This window comes from Aptenodytes forsteri, unplaced genomic scaffold (genome assembly GCF_000699145.1).
Source record: "Aptenodytes forsteri isolate BGI_AS27 unplaced genomic scaffold, ASM69914v1 Scaffold251, whole genome shotgun sequence".
NCBI classification, from domain to species: domain Eukaryota; kingdom Metazoa; phylum Chordata; class Aves; order Sphenisciformes; family Spheniscidae; genus Aptenodytes; species Aptenodytes forsteri.
The window spans coordinates 135,685-157,953 of record NW_008794082.1 but is presented as its reverse complement, the minus strand read 5'-3'; the positions used below and the strand labels follow the sequence as shown (position 1 = coordinate 157,953).

General features: G+C 43.4%; 2 protein-coding genes across 2 annotated transcripts in view; both read right to left on the bottom strand.

Annotated features, from left to right (window-relative positions):
• The window catches only part of CD47 (CD47 molecule), a 31,685-nt gene extending 23,305 nt beyond the window's left edge, over positions 1-8,380 (bottom strand). The window contains exons 1-2 of the mRNA XM_009272775.2: positions 8,258-8,380; positions 7,878-7,959 (exon numbers count right to left, since the gene is read on the bottom strand). Of these exons, the coding sequence (XP_009271050.2) occupies positions 7,878-7,959; positions 8,258-8,380 (205 nt within the window). The remainder of the gene's footprint in view (positions 1-7,877; positions 7,960-8,257) is intronic.
• Positions 8,381-18,484: 10,104 nt separating this feature from the next.
• The window catches only part of IFT57 (intraflagellar transport 57), a 20,391-nt gene continuing 16,606 nt past the window's right edge, over positions 18,485-22,269 (bottom strand). Inside the window, 2 exon segments of the mRNA XM_009272856.1 lie at positions 18,485-19,015; positions 20,241-20,327. Of these exon segments, the coding sequence (XP_009271131.1) occupies positions 18,837-19,015; positions 20,241-20,327 (266 nt within the window). The 3' untranslated portion in view covers positions 18,485-18,836.

Genomic DNA, 22,269 nt, shown 5'->3' with positions numbered 1-22,269 from the left:
GCGGGGGGCTCGCCGGCCCGCCCGCCCGCCCGGCTTCCTTTCCCCTCCCGGGGAAACCGAAACAGCCCGCGAAAATAGCTTCAACATTAGGGTTAGGGTTAGCTCGGTTTTTGTTTTTTAAGTCATAACCAGGGCACGTTTTGCTTGACCGTCGTGATGTTCTGTTTTGTTTTGCTCTGCATGCACAGAGCCGAAGGTTGTGTGTTGAGTAACAGCTGAATAAAATGGCTGACTAACATGGACGGGGCTGCGAAGAGGAAGGTGCCGAGTCCAACAGGAGGGGAAGCGCTGAGCGGGCGGCTCCCGCTCCCCTTCCCCAAGCGACTCCCCGATCGTTTTATCGATTTTGAACGCGGTCAAAGCCCCCTTCAGGGGGGCATCCCCTCACGCCAGCAACGCTTAACACCCCCCCCCCTCGCCCCCTTTCTGCGGCGGCTGCCTGAAATGGGGGCGGGAAGGGCCGCGGCCCCGCGGCGGGGAGAGGCGGGAGGAGGGGACGGTGGGCGCTTTCGGTTTCCGTCTCCCTTTCTCGTTAATCACCTGACGTGGCACTTGCAAGTAATCCGGGGGGGAGGACAGAGAGGTTTCTCGTCCTTAAAGTCTGTGGGAAAACCCGCCTCTGACAGTGGCACGTTTGCTTCTGGCAGAAGTTAAAATCCGCGCCCTCCCGATGCCCTCCCCGGCTCTCACACGCCAAGGGAACAGCAGCGAGGGGGAAACTCCGGCGCCTCAGCCCCGCTCCTGCTAACCGCCAGCTCCACAGCGCTTGGCGTTTGGTGAGTTACCAGACTGATGCGCTCTACACACAATTGAAATAGAAAGTTTTTAAAGACCGCACAAAACAGAAGAATTTGTAAGTGATCTGTTGTTGCCCTTCAGTTAAAAGCGAGGATAAATGCTCCCTTTCTTCCTTCCTACGTCTGGAGTATTACACGTTTGACTATTTCAGCAATGCTTCAATGAATGTTTGGGTTGTTTTTTTTCCAGAAGTAGTCCTCTTTAGGACTTTTTTTTTTTTAAAGGTAGAATTGTCTCAAAATTTTGGATCTATAAATACTTGCAACCTGAATGCATACTTTGTTCTCAGGCATATGTGTTGGTGAAGCATTCAAAAAAGGACGGTTAAATATATTTGGGGAACACATATGTGTGTTATGTGTGTGTATATATATATAAAATATGTTTTTACAAGTCCCAAAGTTCAACAGAGGATGAAAACCAGGGCAGAATCAAAATCCTGCGAGAAACTGAATTTCCATATTTTTTATGTCTCACATGGTTTTACCACACTTACTTACTTTTTTTTTAGCTGCAATGTTAATATTGGCTTGGGTGGTTCTTCCCCCACCCCTGCCTCCTGAGACTATTCTCTTAAATTCTTCCCCAGCCCTCCTTAAGTGGATACTAATGCCTTGACTACTGCATTTGTTTTCTCCAGATACTCATAGAGCACTCAGACATCCTCCAGCATTCAAGTTTAGTAAAAAGCCTTGAGCAGTGGGAGCCATCTGACTCCAGAAACGATGGAGGGTGCTGGCACGAAGCAGCTGATCCTGCTCCTGCCAGACTGATTCGGATGATGTTCTCTGGAGGCCAGAAGAAATGGGCTGGAGCAGAGGGTAGTAGGGAAGACATGTCTGCTTCAGTTGTAGCTCATGCATCTGTGCCCAGATGGAGTGCCAGCGAGTTGAGAGCCGCAGGCAGGCGTTGGGGGACAGGGTCAGCTCTGTGGAGAGCTGCACAGCACGTTGTCTGTCGGAAAAACGGGGATGCTCTACTCCTGCTGCAAAGAGGAGAAGGCTACAGCTGCACCACGCATTTGTCGCTGTTGCTAAGGTAGCACGTAACACACCCACGCTAGCCTAGAAGCAAAACAGCGCACATGGGAAATTCCATACAACCAGGAGTCTTGGCGTGAGAGAGTGTTGCTCTGAGTCAGGTGCTGTCTCCTACACTACTGAACGGGGTTTCACAAATCCCCAAAAGATAACTCTCTCTGCATGCAGTTTCCCTGGTGTTTTTTGGAGGTAGCTGTGCCATCTGGCTAGAGGTACATATATATATGTGTGTGTGTGTGTGTACATCTGCAATACTTTGTCTTGTAATGCCTCTGCTTGCTGATGGTTTCAGGAAGCAGGATTGTGCAGCGCAAGGCAGTTCTGATGCTTCTGATTCCTCCTGAGAGAAAGGTTCTGCTTTCCTTTCTCAGCCAGGTACAGAAAGCAAACCCTGCTGTAACAGAAGAGCTGCGTGCTTTTAACCACTTTTACTAACATCACTGTGACCATTTCCATCTCTTTTTGCCCTGCGGTACTGCGTGTCTGTCTTCACCCAGTGCATGCATGCTCTAGAAGCTTGCACAGAAACACATCTCAGAAGCTGTGAAAAGGACAGACCCATCTCTGACTTGCATATTGGGGTCCAAGTGCTCCAGAAGCAATAGGTCATATATTTTGAAAACTCTGCACGAGTCCCTCATTTATGACTTCCGGGGCATGCTTTTGGGTCTTTAAATTTGGCAACTATTTTATTACCACTACTAGGCACTGATCTGCCATTTTACACTGGTTTACTGCTCTTTGAAGTGCTATGGATCACTATCTGTGATCAGCAAAAGTGAAGCTGCGGCAGACGTGAATCACATACACAAGCCAACGAACAGGAGGCAGCAGCTGCCATGGCTGGCGGGAAAATGGGTGTCTGTAGCTGTGATTTGTCAAACTGACTGTGAGAGCTGTCTCCCTCAGCAAGAAATGCAGTGGCCAGACCTCCATCTGTGTTCCTGGACTCACTCGACGTACATATCATAACACTCACGGAAACCATCTGTACCCAGAAGTCACAGTGCAGCAGTGTCGTGGTTTGACCCCAGCCAGCAACTGAGCACCACACAGCCACTCACTCACTCCCACTTGGTCAGCTGTCCCGGCTGTGTCCCCTCCCAACTGCTTGTGCACCCCCAGCCTGCTCGCTGGTGGGGTGGGGTGAGAAGCAGAAAAGGCCTTGGCTCTGTGTAAGCACTGCTCAGCAACAACGAAAACATCCCTGTGTTATCAACGCTGTTTCCAGCACAAATCCAAAACACAGCCCCATACCAGCTACGGTGAAGAAAATTAACTCTATCCCAGCCAAAACCAGCAAAAGCAGCAACGTGATGGGTAATACCTTGTTCTCCCTCAAGTGCTGCAAAGCATTCGCAAAGGAGCCTGTTATCCCTTTTTTTTTTTTGAGCTGGAAACCGAGGCATGCCGAGGTTAAATGAACTGACTAAGGTTGCATAATTAGCCAGTGGCAGAGCTGAGAATAGACTCCATATCCATTTCTCCAGGCCTAAGATCTAACTCTCAGACCTGTCTCAGGGGCATAGGCAGGCTACCAAAGCTGTACATCACAGCTCTACAGAATATGACATTCTTAGAACAGGCTCAACCCTGAACTTACTATAGTTCTAAAAAACAAAAAAAAGAGTAAAAAAAAAGGAAAAGAAAAGCAACAATATTTTCTTCTTATGAGAGATCCTGCCTGGGCAAGAGGGTAAAAATGGGATTCAAGTGACATTTATAAATATTAATGGCCTTCTAAGCAGTAGCACATTAAAAAAGTTCCCAAAGACCGAAGCCTGAATTAACTTTGAGTAATAGTTGCTGGAGACCTAGTCAAAAATAAAGCAATGCTGGGAAAAAGTGCTAACCTTTCAGAGTTGTTTGATAGGGCTGACATGCAGTCATTTTTCCTCCATTTCAAAACTATTTTAGGAAAACAGTGCTTCTTTCACGCTCCTCCCTCCCCTTCCTCAATTACTCTCTTTCTACTCATGTTCTGTATTTGAATGCATTTTTTTTGCATTTCCATTTTTATTTTGCACTCTGTTCACCTACTGCTGTAGCTGCTGGGAATCGTGACGCAGCTTATCCCTTTAGTGACTTAGTGGCCACTGAAAACTCAGCCTGTGAAACACTCTCCTGCCATGAGGGCTCCTGAACTCGGTGAGAAGATTTGCAGCTGAGGTCACCACTTCCAGGCCGCTGCCCGAGACAGCTAGGTAGAGCAACTCTCTTGGGTGTTATCTGCAGCTGCCCTCCACTTAAATGAGACTCCTGGAGAACTGGATCAGACCATCAACAAGCTTATAGAAATATGTTATGGTATTTAGGTGGTGAAGATGGTGATCTGCTTTCACCCTAGGCATTTTCCCCCTTCCAAGAAAGTTCTGTAATGGTGAAACAATATGTTTGATTCCAGGGAATGGTTCAGTCAAGCAAAACCCATAACTTTCTACTCGGTTCTCGAGGGCAGTTCCATAAACCTCTCATTTCAGCCAAGATTCACTCAGAGAGAGGGTCAATTCTTCTAAAATATTTAAGAAGAAAGGTTCATAGCTTTAAAGCTGTGTAAAGATACGACTTCCCATGCAGTGTAAGTCAGAATCCCTTTTGATGTCAGAGAGAATTAGGCTCTCAAATATCTTGGCTCAGTCACCTAAATATATTTACAAACCTGGCCTGAGCAGCTTTCGTTAGCGTATTGGCAGGTCTCTGAGCACAGAGAACACATTGTCCCCCACGTTACAAGTATTTGTTAGCAATGCACGTATTATGTTCAGTTAGTTATAGTATGGAGCATATTCTAACCACGCCTTGCACTTAGCCAATCCGTCCTCCCTGGAGGCACCTACCAGCCCAGCCCAGCCACCATCCAAGTTTTGCAACCTGCAAGTATGGGCCCCGGGGAAAATAGTGCCACTGCCTCCATCAAAACAACAAAATCTTTTCCCTCCATCACAGCCGGCAGAAAGAAGGTCTGTGCCTGCTCCCCCCCTGCACTGCGGCAGCTGCAGCTGCCGTGATGTCCCCTACGAAATAATACCCACAGGCAAGAGGCGGTACGTCTTGTGAGCCGTTTGGAGAGACACCCATGCTGACTGACTCTCTGGCGCCTGCAGACTGACTGGCTGCCTTTGGCCAGGACAGGTTGAGGATCAGCTGAGGCCTCCCAGGTTTCCTTGACATGGCACGCTCTCGGTGTGGTCTTGCGCTCTGTCCTCTCCCTCCTCTCTAGCCCCAACCAAGTCTGCTGCTGTCTTTCACAAAATCCATAGAAATATAATTATCATGGAGCTGTCTGCCTCTAGCGATTTTTTTCTTTGGAAATAATTGTAATTGGCTGTGGCAGTTAAAAACTTATCGGCATAGACAGATGACAGACAGCACAATCATATAAGCTTCCCTCTGAGAAAATAAAGCTAAACCCCATTTATCATCCTAGTTGGGAACAAAGGGCCTTCCTCTGAAGAGCCAGGCTGTGAAAACACACAGAGAAGACTGTTATGCTGACAGATTAAATCTGTGGTAGGTAACCAAGCACAAGCAGTCCATTTGCAGCAGGATGGTACTGTAGTAATTGTAATAATACCACTTCTTTCATCTGAGGAATACCTAGCTAGGGACATACCACCCCGTTCAGAGCCAGTGACCGAGGTCCCAAGAGGTTAATTCAGTGACTGGAAGCTATGTGGGCCTGAAGAGTGACTGCACCACTGACAGAAAAATGTAAGCATATCCCCATAGTGTCTATAAGGGCTACTTGCACTGGGATCCAAAGCCGGATGTGGATCACTTATTCCTGGAGTCACTTATTCCTGGAGTAAGCCATTAATTGCCCTCTCCCAGAGAGCAGAAGACTTTTGATTCCTAGGTGTATCTCCGAGGCACCAAGTCTCCTGGAGCCATCTTTTGTGTGACAGCTCACATGCCATCCCTGGGAGGAGCCTGCACCCTCTCCACTCCGCTTCCTAGCGGAGCCGGGGCAAGGACTGTGTAGCCCTTGTCCTCCCTCTGTCTTGGTTTAGCTGCTACGTATAGGGCAGCTACGGTGGCTCTCATTCTCCAGTGGGGCAGAATAATCCAGCCACCCTGCCCACAGTCCCAATACTAAGTTTTTCCAAGAGATTTTAACATCTGGCCTCTCTTTGGGCTGAATGGGTTTCTCATGGCACACAGGTTGGGGGCGGCTGGGGAGGTGAGTGGTAGGGCTTCTCTTGGTACTAATTTAAAATGTTTAAACAATTCATAACCATTCCTGGGATATTTTTAAGAAAATGAAAGCCAGGTGAGGAGAATGGTTGTCCCGTGGAAGTTGTTGACTACCCAGTACATGCGAACAGATGATAACCTCAAGTTCCGTGGGATATGCTTGGATCTAACGGCATTTGCATCGGCACAAAGAGAAATATTGTTAGCATGCAACCAGTTGTTGTATGGGGGAGGGCTGAGAAGGGGACAGAGGCGGGGGAGGATGGGAGAGATAAGGACAGAGGAATACCAGAAACAGAACTGCACAAAATGTTTTCTGTAGCTCTAGTTCCCAGGATTACAAACAACCCTCTAACAAATTCACTAATTGACATGCCTCACGTGCAGCCACATTAATGTCACCACTACTTCACTTGGCCCAGTGCATGCATTTCACTGACAAATTCTTCTGCCTTTGGATGAAATTGTGGAATTGTGGATGGTTTCTACCTTTCTTTTCTTTTTTTTTTTTTTTTTTAAATAGTCTTCTCGGCTCCCAACAGCTTTGCCTGGTTAGATTTCTCCTCCTAGCTAAAAAAAGAAATTAGGCTGATCTCTTTTGGCAGCTGTGAAATGGTTGCATATTGTGTATGTTTTCTTGATGAGCTTGCATGAAATGGAATTTGGTTCTCTTTTGATGGATACACCACTTTTAGCACAATGTCCCCACAAGATTAGCAAGTGTTTCATTTTTTAGAGGAATTTTTATGTGCATGTAATGTCATGTATGCCATTTCTATACAGCATTATGAATAGCGCATAAAGCTGCTTGAACAGGGTGACGGAACTGATTGAGGAATGTTTCCCCAGTGAATGCGCGATATGATTTGTGATGGTGTGTAATTTGCTAATCACAAAGCTTCAGCTGATGGCACAGATTCCATGAGATTCAGGTTTTAATTCTTACCACTTCCCAGAGCCAAATTCAGGTGCTGTATAATATATGAAACTGGCTGTGCTGGGTCTGCCCTAAGAGCAGCTTAGCCCTGTGTCCTGTAATGACAGTGCCCAGACGTGGATGCCTGGGGAAGAGGGCAAACGTATGCGATAGTTCTTACTTTCTTGCTTCCTCAGCATCCAGCCTTTTTTAGCTCAGACTCCCTGAGCTCCTGGTTTCTGCCTATATTAGAGCCCACAATGGAGAGAGGAGGTGGAACTTCCACTGAAGACAACAGATACTACACTGAAAAGCATCGTGGGTGAATGTGATTGCTCTGTCTTCTTCTATGGTTATGTGCATGAGCCTCAGTCTAGTCTGTGTTTCAGGGTAATGCTATTATTAAGAATAAAATCAATCAATGACAAAGGAGATGTTCTGAGAGAACAGGGAAAAGGCCAGAATGAGTATAAAAGGGTAATAATACTATATGAGATCTTTATTGTTACAATATTATGAGATAAAGTGGCTGGTATTCTGCCATTCTCTTGTCCAATGTTTAATTTAGCCATGAAGGTCTTTCTCGAAATTATATTCAAGAGAGTCCGGCAGGGGGTGGGGGGCAAGGAATCTATTCTCTCTTGAAATTAAAAGCTTTTGTGAGGTGGAGGTGGGATCGTTTAATTGTTTCTCTGACAGCGCTTCTCAAGATCAAATTCAAATGTAAGAAACACTAAGTACTGGAACAATTAGAAGAGTATTTTGGTTTTAATTATTACGTACTGTTGGCCTACCTGCTTGGTGAAACTCTCCAGTACTGGTAGGAGCCATTAATGGCTAACGGGGAGTCACAGATTCTGGCCTTGTAGGCTGCTGCTGGACCACCAGCTGAAGCTGGTTTAATTGTGGATTGCCAGCAGAAAACTCACCTGTGCCTTCCTGTTTCCCATTCTGTGTCTTCCCAAGGGGCTGCTGAGCCGACTGCGTGGGGTGGGCGGGCAGAGGGGGCTCCTACAGGATTAATTTTCAGGCTGATCTGTGAGCTGTTCCAGCTCATCACACTGCTGTACGTTGGCAACTCGTGCAGGGGAAGTGGCAGAAAGGTGCAGATGAGGAAACAAAATGGGCAACTGAACCTACCCACAGGAGCTTCTTGTTAGATCAGCTTAAGCTAGCAGTAAAGCCAAAGTCCCAGGGCTGTATGTTCGTTCTTTCCCACCGTGACTGCCGACAGAGTGCTGCGTCTCCAGAGAGGCTTCATCCCAACGCCTACCTGTACAGCCGAGCAGCTGTTAAAGCTGGGACTTACGAGGCTTTCGGAGCCAGTGTAGGCAGTCCACGAGGCATTGCCATCTCCAGCTTGGTGGACCTCCGCGGAGCCAGGAGTCTTCCCAGGCAGACTGGCCCTGGCCCAGGCCCAGGCCCAGGGCATGGAGACATACGGCTGGTCTGTGGCAGGATGCCAGGGACACAGGCAGCACTCCAGCTGAACCCTAGCTCAAACTCTGCAACTGGCTTGTTTCAAGTAAAGCATTTTGGCCTCATCATGTGGGCATTTTTCCACCTGATTTTGGTTACACAGGAGTATTTTCAACTACCTTGTCATCACAAGTCTTCAGTTTGCAGTAGGGACAAAGAAGAAGCAAGGAAGAAGTTATTTTCTGAGTTATATGTAGCAACTTTAGTTTATGGCTCTCCTCAAGGAGCAGGCCTCCAATGGATGTTTTCCCAACTAAATTTTATTTAAATATAACTGCCTTTAAACCTGCCTGAAGTGATAATTGTGGGTTCTGCCCTTTGACACCAAATCTGAACTTGCAAACAGTAAAAAAAAAAAGGAAATGTTCAACAGGAAGTCCACTGGAGTTACCACTGGTGAACTGAAAAAACTAAAATGGCTTTAGTTTTTTTTGAAATTTCCCTATTGCTTGTAAAAATTATACTGGACATACAACACTCAAGAATGAAATCCTGTTTATCTACCAAATGAACTGCATTTATCCGCTGTTATCTCCAAAGAGGGAGAAAAAAAAAGCCCTGGAAAGCGTTACTGCAAGAATTTTTTTACCCTTTCTCCTCAAGGTAGTAGCCAAACAAGGACAATTTTATGGACTTGTAGCCGTTACAAGTGGGGTCTTGCTTGTACTCCTGCAACAGTTTACACTGTGCTTAACTGTTTCTTTGTGGCTGCAGCAGATAATGTAATATCTCCTTGCATAACAGCTGGAACAGCTCCAGCTATTCAGAGACCAGAACTGGAAGAGCTGCTAACAAAGGAGGTCTATGCGAAACCCAGCGTTATTTCAGCGTATTCAGCATACTGGGCTCTGCCTTCCTCCTCCCCCCTCCTCTTCTCGTTCCGTTTATAATTTCCTTTGCTTGTGTATCTGTTTCTGAAGTCACTTAGCCTCCGTCCTCACCTAACCTTTTGACTTCCCCCTGTTTTTTCACCTCTCCTTATTTCCTTTGATTTCTTCTTGTGGCTTTTGGACACCAAAGGTAGTTCTGGTAAACATAAGGTTGGTTGGTTTGTTTGTTTGGGGTGTTCATGTGTGCACGCATGCTGGGGGGAACCAACAGTGACGTATGTTAGCTTATGTTAAGGCTGTAGTGAACTCTAATTTCATACCAGTCTGTTCTCCCCACCCTCAATGCCTCTTTTTCCCTCTTCCTTTAAGCGAGCTGCTCCTTTTTCCTGTCGACTGTGCTTTTCTCTTGCTGTTCACTCTCACAGCAAATATACTTGCTCCAGTGCTTTTGCTTCCTTGCTGGCTTCCTATGCGATTGCAGCTACCTTCTGCCCCTTTACATCACAGAAACAGCCTCATCCAGCTGATGACTTTTCCCATGCTGCAGCCTTCCTGTTTCTTTTCTGGGATTGTTTCTCTGCATGGGCACATCCAACTGTTTCCTCGTGTTCACCAGCTTTTGTCCTCTAAGTCCGTCTTCCATGGGAGTGACCACGATGACAATGTTCTTAACCTTGCCTTTCTTCACTCTGCACGCTGGTACTGTTGCAGATGCCCACAAGGTCTCGGTTCCGTTTTCAGCTCTCTCCAAGGCAGAGGCACCGGGTATGCGGTCTGCGATTCAGGCTGGCGACTGAGCACAATGCCCTTCTTTGCTTGAAGCAACTTTTCGTAGAAAACCGCAGTCACTTCCTCCTGACAGGGTGAGATGTACGCCCAGGAATATGATTTCTGGGGAAGAGCAAGGTGCAGCTCAGCAATATGAGTGAAATAACTGCCCTAGCTGGTCATGAGGTGGGAATGGAGATCAGCAGGAAAGCTTAAACACCGTTGGTTCCTGGGTGTCCTGGTAAGTGTAATGCAAAACAGTCACTCGAAATAGTGATTGTCACTTGAAAAATATGACTCATTTTGACACTCTTGGCTATTTTAACTGTATAAACCATTTGCAGGGCTCTAATGGCTCAGTGTGAAAACTTGCCTGCACAGCTTGTGAAAGGCGAGGTCAGTGCTAGAATTAGCCCCAAACCGAGTCCACCACGACACTTCTAGCGAGGCGGTCCTGAATGAAAGGGGACCCAGAGCACTGGCAGCTGTATCCAACACAGGGTGAAAAGCACCAAGAAGTGACTTCCAGTACTAACCTGACCAGCCGCTGAAAACAGATGCCTTTTTGTCTGGCTTTTGTTTTCAAATGGCCAATAAGAACAGATCGGCACTGGCACCATTGTCTGTAATAAATGTGTTTTCACCCAGTGGAAGACTGTGGCATGTTGTAAACAATTATGGCACTGAGTAAAGCATAATTGATCACAGAAGTGCCACAAAGGATACATTTGCCAAAGCATGGTTTAAAGATCAGGATCTGTATAATGGAACTAGCACACAGTGAAAAGGAGGTATCAGCATTCTCTGGGATGAAATATAAAATGGAGTGTCATAAAAAGACTTCATAGCCCTTTACTGTTGTTGCATTTTCTGCATCACAGCAAAGCTCTATCTTGTGCTTGTCAGAAGGTCCCTCACTGATAAACTGGTATTTTGTGTTCCGAGTAACTGAAAAATAAATGCCATGTTTCTTCTCAGATGCAGACTTAGTTGACTGTTGCGCAGTGAGAAATCTTTCTGTATGCTATGGGTCCTGTTCATTGCTATATTCTTGAAGCTTTACGTTGGGGTCACTGCTAAAATCAGGAATGGCAAATTCGGGTGTTTGGAGACACCCCACAATATGTGGCCACAGGATAAAAATCTGGGTCCCACAGGGAACATTATAGCTTTCTAAAGGCTACATCCTGTGGCCGTATCTTCTCGCGTTTTTCCTTTTCTTCCACCCCTGGACAGAACGTTTTTTTTTTTTCACAACAAATGAAAGGTTCCCTCCTCCTAGCCAAACCTTGTGCTGATAAAGGTCAAGTTAAGCTACTTTGAAACTCTGGGTATCAATACAGCTCTTGAAGATGCGGATAAGAAGGAAGTTTCTTTGCAGAAGCAAGTGGTTGAAATATAAGGGGTTTTGAAAGCTGCAACACAAAGATGTCTCTCCTCCAGACAAAGAGATAAGCAGATCCATCCAGAGTTCTGAGGCTTTAGGCATAAAGGTTACAGCATATGAAGAGAGAGGTGGTGAAAATCTGAAAAAAACCAGGTGAGGTAGGAAAGCTAATCCTGACTCAGAAGAATATTTAGCCTGACCCCAAGAACAAGCCGAGAGATCAAGTCTACCAGGAGAAGACTTGAATTTGTGAGCAGATTGTGTGTTTTGTTTTCTGCTTTTTGTTTGATTCATTCTGGATGCAGAAGTTACCACCTGGTTTCATCACCACTTTCTCCTCCCCCTGATTAGAGCAATCAATGAGACACTGAGTTTTTGATTAGCTGCTCTTAGCAGAAGGGTGACAAGCACCATGGTGTTTGCCTTCCTTCTGTATGTAGCTGTAATAGCAAATTCAGTCTGCCCGGCCTTCTACAGTCTCCTACAGGGTTTTCTTAAATACTCTGCAGAGAAGCTAAGGTTTGTATGACAGGATAGGTGGAGCCAGCTTCCTGCTTCCGATCTCTTGAGACCCACACTGAATTGATGTCAGCAGGCCTCCCGGCAGTGGCTGCTTACATATGGCACTCTACAGAGACACACCAGATAGTTTCCACCCAGGTAAGCAGAAGCGCAGACAAACTGACTGCATCAGTTATATTCAGGTCATGTTGTCAAACTTTCAAGTATTTGGAGGGAAACATCATCACAGAAGAATAAGCTGTTGTGCTGGTTTTGGCTGGGATGGAGTTAATTTTCTTCACCGTAGCTGGTATGGGGCTGTGTTTTGGATTTGTGCTGGAAACAGCGTTGATAACACAGGGGTGTTTTTGTTGTTGCTGAGCAGTGCTGACACAGAGCCAAGGCCTTTTCTGCTCCTCACCCCACCCCACCAGCGAGCAGGCTGGGGGTGCGCAAGAAGTTGGGAGGGGACACAGCCGGGACAGCTGACCCCAACTGACCACAGGGATAATTCCACTCCATATGATGTCATGCTCAGCATATAAAGCTGGGGGAAGAAGAATGAAGGGGGGGACGTTCGGAGTGATGGCGTTTGTCTTCCCAAGTCACCGTTACGCGTGATGGAGCCCTGCTTTCCTGGAGATGGCTGAACACCTGCCTGCCGATGGGAAGGGGTGAATGAATTCTTTGTTTTGCTTTGCTTGCGCGTGCAGCTTTTGTTTTACCTATTAAACTGTCTTGATCTCAACCCACGAGTTTTCTCACTTTTACTCTTCCAATTCTCCCCCATCCCACCGGAGGGGGGAGTGAGCGAGTGGCTGGGGGGGGGGCGGGTGGGGGGTGGGGGGAAACACAGCTTTCCTGGAGATGGCTGAACACCTGCCTGCCGATGGGAAGGGGTGAATGAATTCTTTGTTTTGCTTTGCTTGCGCGTGCAGCTTTTGCTTTACCTATTAAACTGTCTTGATCTCAACCCACGAGTTTTCTCACTTTTACTCTTCTGATTCTGTCCCCCATCCCACTGGCGGCGGGGGAGAGTGGGCGAGTGGCTGTGTGGTGCTCAGTTGCTGGCTGGGGTTAAACCACAACAGCTGTGCACTTGAGAGGGATGAGGATTAACTAGAAGCAAAGAAGGGAATATAACTAAGTGAAGGCATGTTTTCTATATTTAAGCAAAGATAATATGGAAGAGCTTTTTCAAGGAAGCTTTTTCATTCTAGCCATTTGAATCTGTTACCTGTATATCAATCCTATTCACAACTGAGAGAAAATCTAACTGACTTTCAATTGTTTATCTTCTCTAACACAGTTACCTGCAATTCTGTTTTTCAATAGAGATCTCACAAACCCAAACATAGTATTAAGTACATTCTTATTCGAACAGAAATGTCAGAGTACTGGAGTACTTATAGCAAAAAACCCTCTTCAAACCTGCCACACCTAGAGGATACCTTTCTGCCCCAGGAACAAAGTCTTCTCAGAACAATATTTTTTATTGTTTATTGCCAGTATGATACAGCTGAAGATGGTGAAAAACTCCAAGTATGTTTTACCTGAGCTCACAATATGGGCACGCTACAGAAGGCTGTAATGAAATGGCTGCTAGACAGATTAGTACAAAATTAGTGAATGGCACTCTTAATATCACAGAGTTTTCATTGTTTTTACTGTTGTTTGATAGCATTTGTCAAACTTGGCAGAAATCCCTCCTGCCATCATACTGGGAACTTGAGCACTTCCTATAACAAAGGAAACAATGATCAACAGATGCTGTCAAACCTCTTGAAACCCTCTGCACCATTTTTTGGCAGTAGTTTCCAGCAAAATTTCACAAACGGCCTGTCTCCCTTGGTCTGACTACTGGCTTGTATTCTTTCCCAAATTGATTCTTTGAAAGGAGGTAACATGCTCATGGACCAGCAAGGCTGAGAGAAGGGTAGAGAGAACTCTCAAAAACCTTACAAGAGCTCACCTCCCAAGATACAGTGAGAAACTTCAGCCCTAAAACTAGAGGAGGGATGGGAAACTTTTGGTCCAGGGGATGCCTACAATCCACAGTTTAATTCTTCATGTTACTGCTGAATAAGACTAAGATGTCATTTGAAGTATTGCCATCCTTTGAAAGCCACAGAAACAGGAAATATTTTGAATGAACAATTGCAATTAGTGAGTCATCAAGAGGAATATTATTAGAAATAATTATTCTGTACTTCTGACCTTAAAATATTCATCTTCGTTGATTTTTACAACAGGTAGCTAAGACATACGAGTGACTTGCATGTCTCAGCCCCTTCTGGAATGGAGTACTGAGATACAACCACTCTTCATTACTGAAGACCAGGAACGACAAAGAACAGAGTGAAACTAGCCAGTAAGTGAAAGAGTAGCATCATTCAAATTGTAACTTACTCTCAATAAAAAGCTCTCAATGCTGCTCATACCAGTGAGCAGTTTGGAGGGAGCATACCAGTGAGCATTTGGAGGGAAACATCATCACAGAAGAATAAGCTGTTGTGCTGGTTTTGGCTGGGAATAATTGTTTGCAAAATGGTAGGGCTGTTACTAGGAGGCTGAAAGACAGACATTTCCACCAACACCAAGCCCTGGAGCAATAGCTAAGTATTGGCTAATACCTGAGAAAGCCCTGGTAATGGTGTTTGCTGAAGGGAGAAATACATTGAGAGGAGGAAATGGCAGACAAAAGTAACTTCTGCAATCTCGGAGCCTCCTGTGGAAACTCCCCACCTATGAACGGTATTAATGCAGAAAAGCTGGTGCTCATATCCCCTGTTTACTTAAGCTCACAGGCACTGATGTCATAGGCCAGGCATTTCCCAAGTTTTATTTCAAGCCTTTGTCAGAAAGCACCCAGCCACTTCCTAGAACATTGATATATCAAGGTGAAAGTGGAAAGCAGTGATGCTGTGGGAACTGGGACAGGGTATTCACAGGCACGTTGTCATGCTGCCGAAGTCTACTGCTAGTTTCGGCCAAATGACAGGCAGGAGTACGCGCACTGCGTGCGTGTATGCACATGCAGCTGCCTTGTGGAGGCACGCTGCAGCATCGACATTCAGGGAGTGGGCTGAGAGCCAGCGTGAACAGAAACAGCATCACATTAATTTCTTCTTTTTTTAATTAACATTTGTCAAACTTGGAGAGAAGCCCAGGCTGCAAAATTTAGATGAAAAATTCAAAGAGCTCAGAAGCTGGAAATTTCACATACAGGCTCTTCATTTATGCCTAGTCTTTTTTATAGGTCATGCAGAGATGACTTAATTGCTCTTACTGTAACTTACAATTAGCAATACAGTGATTTTTTTGTATGTCATAGTGCACAGCAGAGCTATACTCCAAAAAAAGTGGCAATGTTTAATAGTAGGTGGCATTTGTTTTCCTTTTCAGGAAAGAATTTTCCCTGAAGTTCTTCTCTTTCAGGTGGGGGAAGAGGGGAAGGCCTTTAATGCCATCAGCAGAAAAGAGTGAGAATATTTTGACCGGATCTTGGAGTTGTTTGTAACAGTTAGTGGTTTCTTAAATTCATGTAAACTTCTGGTTCACCTTCCTGCACAACACTCACTGATGCAAGTTCAAATGATTAACTTGTGTCATTACCGAAATACTGAATTCTTGGCATATGATTGAAAGCCCCTATTAAACTCTTGCAATTTCAATATTAAGTCATTAACTCCACAGAAGGTTCTCTATGCGAGAACTGGATTAAGAGATAAAAATCAACCCTTACTTTGCACTTTTTACCAGCACAGCACATAATATTCAGCAAATCATGTTGTCTGCTGACATTAGAAGAGAATGGGGATTGGAAAATTACATGCATTACCCTCTTATTTTAATAAATATAACATCACTCTCAAACATCCTAAATGGCACGTAAACAGCACCTCTAATACAGCAGCGAGCACTAAAGCTACTTCCAGTTCCTAGCAGGGCACTTGCATCCATTACATCCTAGCCTAGAGGTAAGATAGCCCAGGGAAATAAGACATTGAGTCCTATTACGAGGTTCAGAGGGATTTCAGAGGTGCATAACCCTAAGAAGTAATACATAAATAAATACATAAATAAAAAGTGTTCCTTTTCTGGAGCTTTGGGGAGTACAGGCAGGAGAGTGAGCTGGCTACCGATGAGCCTTCCTCAGCCACACGTTTCCAAGAGCCAAGTCTCAGCTCTCCCTGGGGCCACATATGAGACAACTATTTGCAGTCCTCACGGCAAGGACAAAACCCATGGCTTCTCTGACCAGATTCAGCAAATGAAACTCCTTGTTTATCCCTCTGCGCTACTTCCGGATCTGTCTACAGCTAGCTTCTATTTGGCTTCTATATGACATGTAACAGTGACACCGTGCCTCCATGCTGGTGTATTTCAGAGGAGTGAAAACGGTGAAGGCCCTTGGAAGAAGAGAGCTGTACATAAAAGTTAACTCTTACGAATAGGCCTTCTGCCCCAAGTATTCTTCGGAAGAGAGACTGTTTTATAGCACAGCACAGCCTCACATGCATCCTACTAACTTAGGGGCACCTTCGTTTTGTTGGTCTTCAGTTCTGACATTGCATTAGATAATGAGCAATGTATGAACTGATGTGAATCAAGTGATTTAATTTTAATGTGGCTTCTGCTTCCTGCATTGATCCAGCAGTGGAATAATTACACAGATAATTGCTTTTTTAGAACAGCCTTTCAGGCTGCTTGTGACAGGCCTTACTGCTCTCCTCATGCTTTTAAAGAAGGTGGTGTAGCCACTTGCTGGATCAGTAAGGCTGCTTTCAAAGCAGGGTCAAGTGGTTTTACTGTCTAAATGGGCAAATGCCATTCTTTGTCAGATGACAATTAAGGGCCACATATCACTCTTGAGACAACAACAGAAGTGTCCTGCTTAGATTAATGCAGTTTCAGACAGTACCATGAAAAATAATGTAGACTAATTACATATAATTAGCACACTATTTTAGAATTACTTTAGCATAAAGAAGGCTAACTTTTCTTCTGGAGGTTTTTCAACCACATTATAGGGTTTTTGACCATGCTTGTCTCAACAGAGTCACTTCTAATAGAATAAGAGGCTGGATTCATAAGGGAAGGTTTTTGATTAATTTTGTTTGTTGTATTAGCATGAAAGAGGAGGTTTTGGGGGGAAAGTATTTACATAAACAGCATTTACACAGCACAACATTTGCAATCCGAAAGCATCAGTGAGCTGCTTTGCAGGCAATGCAGAAGGGGATTGCTTTTATCTTAAGTTGAAGTAAACCCACTGTTAAAGTAAACATGCAGTAGCAACACCACCTAACAAAGGGAACATGAATAATAACTTTTCTAATTTAAGCTGAATGTGGGAGGATATAGGTAGGCAGCAAAAGAAGTTGGAAACTGATTTCCAGTGTGATTCACAGAGATTTTCAGCAGTTGCTTGCACAGGTAAATTCTAATAGTTGGCATTTGCATATAGCTTTTCACATATTAAAATCTGATGGGTTTAGGGCTCTTTCTTTTTGGCAAATGAAGTACTGAAGCACAACAAAGTTAAGAAACTGGCTCATGGTGCTGACTGTGTCAAGCGTCTTGACTTTCAGACACAGAACTGATCCACTGATTCTACAGAATACTGCTCACCTTTAAGTGAGAGAAATTAATTGTAAGATGAATGGAATTGCCTACAGAAGTTAGGGGAGGATTTTAATATCACTGGAATTGTACTAATATTGTCCATGGCTTATGAACAATGGTAACCAAAAGGATGTACTAGTACTTTAATAAGGCTATGTCTTTGTTCCATGCTCCTTCATTACCTATAACGTCTAGAATCACTCCCTACCTACACATTTACTGAGACAAAGGGAGCTCTCTGTTGCCGTTACATTTCCAACCCCTTCCTCCTACATTTTTCTTCTCATTCCATATTACACAGCTAGATTTGTCAACATTTTTCCTTAACAGAGATCAAAATTAGGTGTTCTGACACAAGAAGAGAAAACAAGAATAATCCAAATGATGTCCACAGGGCTTTACTATATTCTATAAATGAAAGCAGCATTTGACCCAATGCTAATATAAAGTGACTCTGAAACAGTGATGACACATAAAAAAAATATTGGAAAGCCAAAAGTAATTTCCAAACAACACTTTTCACATTCTCTGGTCTGTTGTATAGATTTTGTTACCATTGCTTCTGTTACAGGCAATGTAAAAATAAAGGTAATTACAAAAAACATCCATACCAGTCTGTCTAGAGAATCACTCCCAAACAAAAAAAAAAAAAAAAGGATCATGAGGAATATGGTGGTTGTCCATTCACAAATTTGTGTAGGGCTGCCCTGGGAGCATGCCAATATTATTGCAGCTATTGCAACATTAGTTTTTTGCTTAATTCATAAACTTAAAGTGGAAGCGACAATTTACTTTTACTTGCCACTGAAATCAGTTTTGACCCAGCCTTTTAGAAAGGATAATGCTGTATTATTTCAATATCAGCAATTAAATACTTTATACTAAACCTACATAAATGGCAATAATAGACATTTTAAATTCATTTCAAGTCCTTTGCAAGCAATTTTCTTTCAGCACTGTAGAATATCAGGATTACAGACTGTCAGTATCATTCTATAGTCTTTCACGCTACATAACATTCTCCAATGAAGTAGAGACATGTTCATTAGTAAGAATTTATTAGTATATCTGGAAGGGATCTGCAGTAAATCTTTACAGCACAAAACTAAACATGATTCCATGCTGAGTCCACAGTGTGCATGTTGCTTCTTAAAAGTGCATGACAAGCATCTTCTTAAAAACAAAAAAGAAAAATGAATGCCCCCCTCCCCCAACAAAAAGGAACCTCTAAACTAACAAAAAAGCAAATGGTAGAAAACCGTGTTTTGGGCAAACCAAGTCAGCTCCAAACAATTTTAATAGGCACCTACTGTGGCTTCTGGAATCATTGTTGCATGCATATCTCTAGTCATATTGGATTTTTGTTTCAGCTTTGACTGGAGTAATGTGTGTTCCATTACACCAATTTGTATGTCCATCTGAATGGTTTCTTGCTTCAGTTTTGTTAAGGCCTGTTTAATCTTCACTAGAGGAGCTGTTCAAAAAAAGATAAACAGTGCAACTCTGTGTCAGCTACTTAACACAAAAGCATTATTTTCTATAATTGACTCCTTAAAATTGAAGAGTTGAATGAACAAAAGGGCGTTCTACTCTAAAGACTTTATTGTACTGATACATCATTTTTAATATGCAAGACACTTTAAAGATAGAAATAGGCGACGACAATTTTGCTGTCTTCTTGACATCTAAGATCTGCATAAAGATGTGCATCAACATTAAGATAGGTTTGTCAATGATGTGTTTTGCTCAGCTGAAAGCTTCATCCCAATAGCTGACTTGGGGTTTGGTAGAGAACTGAAGACACCTTCAGCAGGACGTCACCTTACTTGTGAAAAGCTATTAAAATGCTTTGTGCTCCATACTTTGTTTCTAATCCCTCACTTAGCACTAATATCACCCTAGGGATGCGGATGCTGCTGCGTCATATTGCTCCTTATAATTCTGGTCTCTAGAGTTTATCCTGACCCTTGGCCATGCCATAATACAGAAAAGGTGCTGCGAGGCACGCAAGGAGCTCCTTCACAGTGAAGCAAGGGTGCACAAAATTTATTCATACAAGAACACTTACAACTACTTAAGTAAATTAGCTGTAATGGTTACAGTTAAACATGGATACAGCTTGCATATTTAGTCCTACTGTAACATGCATCAATTTATTTCTGCATTCGTACTCCTTATACATTTGCAACAGAATGCATTTATCAGGAAAAATCTCAAACCACCAAATCCCGAGTCTGAGACAAACTAATTCAAATAGGTACGTAGTTTTAAATATTAAAAAAGTCCAAACATCAAAACACCGAAATGAATTTTCTCACCGACTCCAGCCAGCCTTAGGGAATCTAACAGCTACTGACAGTAACTATTTCAGAGTCAAAGGGCTTGAACCTGTAATGTGTGAATTTCTTCCAGTGAATTGATAACTGTTCAAAGCGGAGACAAAACCCATATTTTTTTAGATTTTTACAAATAATTTACCAAAGGGGGAAATCCTGGAATCTCTACCTTCTGCAGGCTTACGTAACCTTTTCAAAGAGGTTTAGACTCCTGATTTTCTTAGACACCTTTTAAAATTTTAATATTGGTATTTTAGACAAGTCACTCATTCTGGTCTTGTTTTATTTTTCTTTAATAAAGGACAAATTATGTACCTGTCACTGAGAAAACAGGTGTTTGGTTTGAGGCAAAAACATACTTACCGCCATCGGTCATACTGCTTCCTTTCTCTTCCGTTTCCTGCTTTACTCTCTCTAATACTTCTGTAATCTTAAAATAGATTTTTTTTTCTCAATTACACCAGGTGAATGTCAAGTTAAAAAAAGAAAACAAAAAAATTCTCTGCTGAATAACTGCATTAGTTAAAAAAAATTAACTAATCAGTCTTTGTTGTTGTAAATGGAGGAATGTTTTTTTCAAACATTAAGAAAATTTTAGTTTAACTTTAAATACATTAATATTTTAAAATTACAGCAAAAAGAGTAACAAGTTGGCCAAACAGCGTGGGCTCACTAAGAATCTACGCATCCCAAAACAATAAAAACAACAGTGTAAAATGTTGCAGTATGATGCTGGATGGAAGATAGGAACCAATATCCCCCGCAGACCAAGATTCACCGAATGAGCATGCCAGCTGCCCTTCTGGAAGTGTCAGGATGTCAGCAGGTGATGGTGGAAATCTGAGAAACAGCACTGCAGCAAAAGATGGTGCAGCAGTCAAGCCCGCTGGCACTGGCACCGGTATGGGTATGCAAAATGCATGTATGAAGAATAAAAGTGCATTTCAGCACTGACCATCAACCAGTTTGCCTTTGTAGACAATGAAGAAAAAGCAAATATATGATTCTAAGGTACACTAGGTAATAATATAGTATTTTTATAATATAATATTTTATAATATAAAAATGGCCCTTCATTAAGGCTCCAGTAAGCCTTTTCAGTAACAAAAATGAAACATCACTGCATTGTTAATGCATACCTACAGTGGTACTGGTATGGCTAAGTGGGCTGAGACTTGATTGCATGCTTGAAAGCAGATCAGTAGTAATATCCAGTGTGTCTAGTTTATCTCAGCTATGCACCACTGCATCTACATAGTTTGAAGGCTGCCAACTAGTAACATACTCATCATTACTAATCAGTCAATAACTTCCAAAGCACGAACACATTATAAATCTGAAGTTATTGTAAAGTACTCTCTTTTTCAAACTTACTTCGAGAGCGAAATAGAAAGCAGCTCTAATTCTGCAGAATCCATACACTCAGAAATCTTTGCTAGAAAACTCTCGTTAAACTGCTGTATTACCTACTGCAGTTGGACTAGATGATCGTTGTAGGTCCCTTCCAACTGAACTATTCTGTTCTATTCTAAAACATCTCAAAGTTGTTTTACAATTTCGACCACATTCTTATAGTGTGATCTATTTTATGTGACTATTCCAGACACTTTATTGTCTAATAAATAAAGTGGGTTTTTCAAACCCAAACAGAGCCATTAAAAAAATAGTTTCTGAATTGGACAAAGGGTTGAAATATTTGGAAATCAGGCAGTAAATGAAATGCCATGAAACACTCAACATGTTGAGGCAGTTAGGAGTCTGGGGATTTTTCTTTAAATTTGTCAGAGCACTGATTTCAAGAAAAAAAAAAAAAACAACAGAAAAACAGTTTTAGGTATGAAGATAATTTGACTGTGTCCTGGTTTTGGCTGGGATGGAGTTAATTTTTCTCCTAGTAGCTGGTACAGTGCTGTGTGTTGAATTTAGCATGAGAATATTGTAATAACACACCGATGTTTTAGTTGTTGCTAAGCAGCATTTATACTCAGTCAAGGACTTTTCAGCTTCCCATACTCTGCAAGCGAGGAGGTGCACAAGAAGCTGGGAGGGGGCACAGCCGGGACAGCTGACCCAAAGTGGCCAGAGCGATATTCCATACCATGTGACGTCATGCTCAGTATATAAGCTGGGGGGAGTTGGCCCGGGTGCAGCGATTGCTGCTCGGGGACTGGCTGGGAGATGCTCAGTATATAAGCTGGGGGGAGTTGGCCCGGGTGCAGCGATTGCTGCTCGGGGACTGGCTGGGGGGCAGGCCGCAGGTGGTGAGCGGTTGCATCACTTGTTTTTCCTGGGTTTTGTCCCTCTCTCTCTGTTGTTGTTTTCCTTTTCATTACTATTATTATTATAATATTTCAATCATTAAACTGTTCTTATCTCAACCCACGAGTTTTCT